The following is a 7,787-nucleotide window of genomic DNA, read 5'->3' on the forward strand; positions in this document are numbered from 1 at the left end:
CAATCTTATAACAGAGAGATGAACCGAGAAAATTCTATCCCTTAACGAGTTGAATTTATTAGTCAAACCAAAAGAACTATTAAAGATCATGAAAACAAGTTTTGTATTTGAAAAACTAGGTAAATTCTATGGAAATTTTAACAATATTTAAAATATTAGGTAAATTTAAAGTTATATTTTTTATTATTTAATAACACTTTATAATTTGAGAGAAAAAGATGTAATCAAATTAAAAAAATACTGATAAATAGTAAAAAATATAACTTTAATTGTAACTACATTCTTAAATATTGTCAACATTTTGTAACCATCATATCTACGGTAACCATAACTCACTACCACAGATGCGCCGAATACCAGTAAAAAATTAGCGACCGTTTTTGAAACTGCTGCGAAATTGGCAAAATCACAGCGGTTCTGGGCTACAAGTTGGCCTCTACTACAAAATTGATCAAGATAGCGCCGGTTTAGATGTGAACCGCTGCAAATTAATTTGTTGGACATATATTCAAGATGCTCATCTTTAATTTGCGAATTCCCATCTTCTCTTTTTCACGCGAACACAAATGGGTGTAGAGGCGCGAATCACACCCCTGCGAATCCTTGCCGCCGTGTAGCTCCCTCCGTCAGTTTCAATTGCTACATCCTTTTCCTTGCTGGTAGGTCCATCACTCATCTGCTCCTTCCTCCTTCTTACATTAGTTCCCTATTCTTAGGTTTGCTCAAGTTTCTTGCTTCAGATTAATGTTATAAAAAATTCTCCTCTTTTAATTTGATTTAGTTTTCTTTCTCCATTAAGGGTTCTAATTTCATCCCTTTTTCTTCTTAATTTAGTTTCAATTTACTCTTTTATTTTATTTTATTTTTGTTCTTACCAAGAACATAGGACAAAAGGAGTGAAACAAAATCCAGTCCATCATAAAGATGCACCGATATTGCTATGAAGACTTGCTGTTGCAGCGCATCCAGTTGTGGGTCGTTCTTATTTGGTATGTGTATTCTTCGTTCCTTCTGCCTTTACTTTTTTAATTTGGGGCAAAATCAATTTTCTTTTAATTTTGATTCATTTTGAAATGTTATGCATTTGTGCCTTCTATTATCTTCTTATTTTTCATGCCCTACATTTGGTTAGTGATTTTGATTATTGTTTTTTTAATTTAATTTGATTCTATGTGCTCTAAATTTTCTTTATTATTGTTTCTGAATTGACATGGTAAACTTGATTCTATGTTCAAGTACCAAATTAAGAATTCTTCTTGGACGGTGACCTTGATTCTATGTGGTAGGTCTCAATTTCTCAATTGATTATTAAAAAAGATGTGAACTCATAAATTTCTCAATCAATTTTATAGATTACGTGTGCTTTAATTTGTGTTTTATTGACTTGCATTTGTTTTGTGTATTATTGTGATCTGTGTATTAAGTAAAATTAAAGAAAGTCTAATAGAGTTAAAGAACAAAAAATAACTTTACCTATCTATAGTTTCACTTGCAGTAATATAATAAATGGATGGTGGATTATTTTATATTTTATTTTATTAATAATATAGTAAGTGTAATAGTTAATGGACATATAGGAAAGGATGCTTAATAAAATTCAAATGCTATAAACAAGTTGCATTTGTCATCTAAATTTGTTATGAACTTGAAGAAAATCTTGAAGCGTTATGTATTTGTGATTGCATATGATGAAACTATCTAATTATATAAATAGAAATAATTTAAATGTTTATCTTTTATTTTTGTCTGTTATATGCTTTATTATATTACTAATTCTTCAATTGTCATTGTGATTGTGCTAAACACAAAAAGCAGAAATAATTGATTAATGAAAAATGTTAAAGGGCTTTCCAAATTGATATTGGTCTTGTAGTATTTCAAAACATTTGTTGTAGAATCCACATATATGTAGATGCACCTCTATTTGCATTGTTATTATTGGCTTAAAAAGTAACTTGGATTTGCTCTCATATTTGAGATTTTTCTGTTCTATGTTATGACCAGATTTATTTACATGGATCTGAACCTCAAAATTTGTATTTAACTCAAATAATTCAAATGACAGTAACTTTGAACCATAAAAAAAAATACATGGATCAAACACTCTTTGCATTGCTTGAATTATTACTAATTGTACAAATAAAAATCTGTGATTTTCAATTTATAGGTGTATGAAGAACGGGACTTGATTCTTAATTAATCTAATTGGCATGCCATGCATCTCAGAAAAAATAATAATTGAAAAAATACTAAAGTCTTCTCTCTGACATAGATACTTCTTGTTTTTGTGTTTCTTTCTTTTCCCATTTACCCTACTTTGTGAATATATCTAGGCTTTTATCTAGCCTTTTTGAAAATTCTAGTTTTTTTGATAAATGCATTCTTCCTTTTATTTTCTACTAGCAGTAAAGTTTTTAATGAGTTGGAATTAAGAGTGTTTAATAATAAAATATGCTTCTTGAGATTCTTTAGTTTTTAACCATCTCAGGTTAAATTCTTTATATATGTTCAATCTATTTTTCTGTAAACTATTAAAAAGATATTTTATCTATATATCCTCAAGTTAAATTCTTTATATATATCTTCACATGAATCCAACGCCAACACACAGTGGATGCATCAAACGAGCGTATCGATGATGTCTTTTTTTGCAGTACAGAACTTTCGTAAAACGGTCATAAATTCAAAGCGAATCCGACCCGATTTGAATGTTGAGGCGAATTTCTGCTGGACTGTGAATCTGCGATTAATTTAATGATTTCATGGTCTGATTAACTGATTTTTTCCCTTTTAATTTTAAAATTTTTTTAAAATAAAAACAAATCAAAATTTAAATTTAAAAATAAAACAAATCAAAACCTAAATCTACTTACCGTCTTTTTTTAGTAGCTCACTTAATCACTAGCTTAGCCGTTCTTTGCATTATGTTGAAGAAGATACAAGGTTAAAGTACACTGCGTGGTGCATGCATAGTATTAATGTGTTTCTTGTTTCTCTCTCCTATTCTTTAATTTGTTTTAGGAAAAGTATAAGGAGATAATATCCCTATTGTACAATACATACAATGGGGTTTAATTGAAATTAAGATTAAATTATGGATAATTAATTAATTTTGATTTCTTTCTAATTTGAATTTTGAAACAAATTAGGATTACCGTAAGTTATAGAATTAGAAAAAGAAACTGCCTCCATCAAGACGGCGTGACCTCCATTCTCTCCACTAATTTGAGAATCTCGCTGCCTCAGCCCTGCAAGATCACTGACTGCCGTCTGCCTCTCTTCCCACCGCTTGTCGTTCGAACTGCGTCCAGGTGGTTTGCGGGGTCTTCGCGCTAGTGCAGCAAACCAGACCTGCAACAAGGAGTATTTGCAGCCGGAAGACCTTCTTCCCAATGGCCACATCTCAAGACGAATGCGTTTCATGCGAGGGTCATCCTTCATGCACACCACCGGACAAAGATACATTAATGGAGTGCGATATCGTTGAACCCCTAGGCTGTGATATGTCTGCCGTTGCAGTGGTTTCATCAGACCAACCTCAAAACATATCCGGCGATGTCATCGTCGACGTTGAGAAGTCGAACAAGGTGAGCAATTTTGAACAACAAATTCTGTCATGGATGTTTATTTTTTGAAAAATTCAGATTTTATGTCACATTGTAAATGAGGTGTTTGTTTTTATGATAAGAGCAGTATGTGATGAATGAGTTGTTATTGAACTAAATGTGTGATTGTTTTATATTGAATGGTATGATTATATCCATGCAGAATTTGAATAAATTAATTAATCATTTCATGTGTATATGATTGTTTTTAAAGGTATGGTATACTTATGTGCAGGAAGCATTTTTATACTTATTTTTATATATGAATGTATGCTGCCTACATATTATATGGCATGTTTTATATGCTAACCATCCTATTATATTTGTATCTATCATGCAGATGGCCATATATTTTATATGAATGTTGAAATAGCCTAAATTATTTAGTTGGTATGCATTGTAATGTATGGTATGCGTATATTGTTGCTAAATGATGGTCATTCAATAAATTTAAAAAGCAATTATAAGGTGATGCAAGGGTTGAAAAACAGGACTAAATTAAAGTGTATAGTACTTGGATTTCCTGCATGTTAATCATGACATGCTTTTTTTAGTGCTTTGTAATGGCATGGTATCTTTATATGATATCTCCATATATTTTTTTTAATATGCTCACATGCTTTATTCATATTATGTGGTTTATATGGATATGGGATTTGTGTATGTGGTTTATATGGTTGTGTGTTTTATATGGCAAGGTATCCCTATATGAGTGTTTTGTATGTATATGATACCTGCACATTATGCTTGCCTGCATATTTTTTATTTATATATTTTACTTATATTTTTTATGTGTAGAAAAGATGTTTTGTATCTGATTCTACATGATTGTCATTGAATGAAAAAAGAAGCAACTAAAGGGTGGTACATGCCCTTAAATAATAGATAAAATGAAATAAATAATTCTGTTGGCATGATTTGTAGCTGTTGCTGCATTTTTGGTGATTGTGTTTGAGATTTTATTTAAATGAGTTTTGATAAGGATCTTAACCGTTTTGGTTACTTTGTTTGTTTCGGAATTATAGGCCATGCAGCTGTCGGATGTTACCGAGGTTGGAAGTGAAGAGATGGAGCTTGGTGATGAGGTTTTGGAATCTAGTTTAATTTTGTGTAGTCATAATGTGCATGTTTGATTTGATAACTAATGGTAATTTTTTTTCTTTCGGATTAATATAAAATATAGTTACCAGACCATGGTTGCCTACAAGAAGACAAGATACCAAGAGTTGGAATGCGGTTTGCTCAGTTACAGATGGCTCATGACTTTTATGTTACCTATGCAAAGAAAGTTGGATTTGCAACTAAGATAAGGACGACAACATATGACAAGATCACAAAGGCTCCCGTTAACCAAGCTATACACTGTAATCGCGATGGGTACCGCGAGTCTCATGTTAAAGCACCAACGCGGAAGAATATGATTTCAGCTGCTGGGTGCAAGGCAAGGATATATGTCAAGTTTGATAAAGACATGCAAGACTGGGTTTTGTTCAAGGTTGACTTGACACACTCACATCCCTGTTCAGTGAGAAAGGCAGTGCACTACCATGAGTATAGGCAGCTGACCATGCATGCGAAGTGCGTGATCGAGGATAATGATGAGGCTGTGATTCGACCAAATAAGACATTCCTTGCTTTGTCAAATGAGGCTGGAGGCCCCTCTAACTTAGGATTCTCAGAGAAGGATTTAAGAAACTATATAGCAGCAAGGCTCCGAACTAGCAATGTGAATGCGGATGTCAGGGAGATGATGAGCTACTTCATGAGAATGAAGGACATCAATCCGAACTTCTTTTACGCGGTGAAGTTGGACGAGGAGTGTAAATTTAAGAGTGCAGTATGGGTGGATGCAAGATGTAGGGCATCGTATGAATACCACAGAGATGTTGTGTCAGTTGATAGCACCTACAGTACAAACAGGTATGAAGTAGTTCAATTGGTGTTGTGCACTTTATTTGTTTAAACTCTATCTAATCATGATTGACATTTCTTATGTCTGGTTGGTTTTTCTGGTAGGCATGGATTACCGTTTGTGTCGTTCGTTAGGGTCAACTACCATGGTAAGTCAACCCTCCTCGGTTGTGCTTTGCTGGGGAATAAGGAAATCACAAGTTATGAGTGGGTTTTCAGCCAATGGGTGAAGTGCATGGGATCTGCTCCACAGCGTATCATAACCGATCAATGTCGGTCCATTTTCTATGTGATCAGGAATACATTACCCGACACACGCCACCGATGGTGCATCTGGCATATTACGAAGAAGTTACCGAGCAAGCTTGGTGGTTACCGCCGGTACAGAGCTTTGTATGATGACCTCAATGACATCGTGTGGGACTCTCGGACTGAGGAGTCATTTGAGGATAACTGAGCATAATTTATAGATGAGTACAAGTTACATAACAACACATGGCTGTTAGGTCTGTTAGTGAATGATTAATTCACACGCTTTAATAGATAATTATTTGGTATCTGAATTTTTCTTATTTGTATTAATAAGTTTGGTGTAAGGTTTCTTTGCTAAAATTGGGATTCTTTATTTTCTGTAGACCTGTATGATGACCGACGCATGTGGGTTCCCATATACTACAAGGGTGAATTTTGGGCAGCAATGAGGAGTACGCAAAGGAGTGAGAGCATGCACGCATTCTACGGTGGATACTTACACAGTAAAACTAGCTTGGTTCAATTTGTTCACGAATATGACAATGTGCTTGGAGTCAAGGAGCAGAGGGAATTGGAGGATGATGCTGCAGACTCGAGGGGGGTTATCCCTTGTGCAATGAGCTTGCCTATGGAGAAACAGTTTCAGCAAGAGTATACGACGAGCATGTTTAGGGATGTTCAAATTGAGTTTGTGAAGAAGGCTGACTGCAGAGTTTCTGTAGTTGATGAATAGGGTCCATTGGTCTGCGTGAAGGTGGAAGAGGAGAAACTAGTCAATGATACTATTCTATGCGTTCCGTATGATGTTCACTTTGATCGTTCCACACAAGAGGTTCGTTGTGAGTGCAATCTTTTTGAGAGTTTAGGTGTGTTGTGCTATCACTGTCTTGAAGTTTTCCATTCGTATAAAGTGTACAAAGTACCTTCCTGTTATGTTCTCCCTCGATAGAGCAAGAAAATAAGGCGCAAGCATACGTATGTCAAAAGTAGCCATGATGTTAGTCGGTCGGAGACGATGACGAAGCAGCATTGCTGCATGTTGCTTTGGAAGAAACAAGGGCCAAGTTGGCTGCGCACTGTACCAAGAAGAGGTCCGAGAGCGTGTCAGAGACCCACACCAATATTGGTTCACAGTGTTCGAACGTTGTCGGTGTTGATGACATCCAAGGCCCATCGAAGGTCACCACAAAGGGCAGGCCAAAGAGTAAGAGGCTTGGCACTGTCCTAGAGAAGTCCTTCAAGAATTCAACTCGGAGAAAACACAAGAATTCATCCTCGGTACATGTTTGGCTTAATCTCAACTTTGTATGTTTATTTGGTATAGTACTATGCAAGAACATAACTGTTGGCCTTTTTCTTTTTTTTTTTGGCAGGTGGTTCGTCCGCACGCATCTCAAGATGTAAACCATGGTGCTGTTGTTGGCTTGAATGTTCCCGAACAAGCCGGTGGTTTCATGTCTTTGTTAAGCTCCTTCAACAAAAATTAGGATTAGTTGGACAAGGTTGTGATAGTGTTTACTTACTCATCTCTATGTATAAAGGGTTCAAGTTAGTTTTAAGGTTTTAAGGTAGCTGTTGCAAATGTCCATATGTTATTAATTGCAAGAACCCTTTTTATTTCGTTTAGACTTAATGCATTATGAGTATATTTGATGGTTATTTTGTAATTTACGAGATAGTTTAATAAAATTGTACTTGATTTCTAAATGCTTTACTGTATAGTTTTTCGGTATGTAGCCGTTCACGGTTTTGTAATTTACTAAAGTGAATGTTCATTTCTATAAGTGATCAGATGTTCATTTTCACTCTAAGCATGGATGGTTATCCATTGGTATTTTGTGTGTGCAGCGATTGGTTGTTATGTTTTAATTTTTACCAAGTTACACTGGATGTTCATTATAGTACAGTATAGGATGTTTAGTTTAGTTATATTGGTGGATGGTTATTGATCACCTATTTCAATATGCACAAATGTGGCTACTTTGCGAAATAACTTTGATAAATCCGGGATTCTAACCT

At 34.8% G+C, this 7,787-nt stretch overlaps 1 protein-coding gene across 5 annotated transcripts; it reads left to right on the forward strand.

Moving 5' to 3' along the window:
- On the forward strand, window positions 350-7,573 carry LOC107610021 (protein FAR1-RELATED SEQUENCE 5-like). 5 transcript variants are annotated; one of them, XR_002351350.1, is made up of 8 exons: window positions 350-659; window positions 880-989; window positions 3,150-3,587; window positions 4,631-4,690; window positions 4,789-5,525; window positions 5,622-6,022; window positions 6,152-7,046; window positions 7,142-7,573. XR_002351350.1 is itself a non-coding variant. In XM_016312087.2 (7 exons), exons 3-6 carry the CDS (start codon window positions 3,393-3,395, stop codon window positions 5,971-5,973), a joined length of 1,344 nt encoding a protein of 447 aa, XP_016167573.1. In that variant the 5' UTR covers window positions 350-659; window positions 880-989; window positions 3,150-3,392; the 3' UTR covers window positions 5,974-6,022; window positions 6,152-7,047. The 5 variants fall into 5 exon arrangements, 1 of the variants encoding a protein (XP_016167573.1); XR_001613369.2 differs by having other exon boundaries at window positions 3,247-3,587; XR_001613368.2 differs by having other exon boundaries at window positions 887-989.

The sequence above is a fragment of the Arachis ipaensis genome, chromosome B07 (genome assembly GCF_000816755.2).
Source record: "Arachis ipaensis cultivar K30076 chromosome B07, Araip1.1, whole genome shotgun sequence".
NCBI classification, from domain to species: Eukaryota; Viridiplantae; Streptophyta; class Magnoliopsida; order Fabales; family Fabaceae; genus Arachis; species Arachis ipaensis.

Bases quoted from the DNA above. Each gene is read 5' to 3' on its own strand.
- LOC107610021 (XM_016312087.2), top strand. From the start codon at position 3,393: ATGGCCACATCTCAAGACGAATGCGTTTCATGCGAGGGTCATCCTTCA. The intron at 3,588-4,630 runs GTGAGCAATTTT...TCGGAATTATAG, and splicing joins ACGTTGAGAAGTCGAACAAG to GCCATGCAGCTGTCGGATGT. The intron at 4,691-4,788 runs GTTTTGGAATCT...TATAAAATATAG, and splicing joins AGATGGAGCTTGGTGATGAG to TTACCAGACCATGGTTGCCT.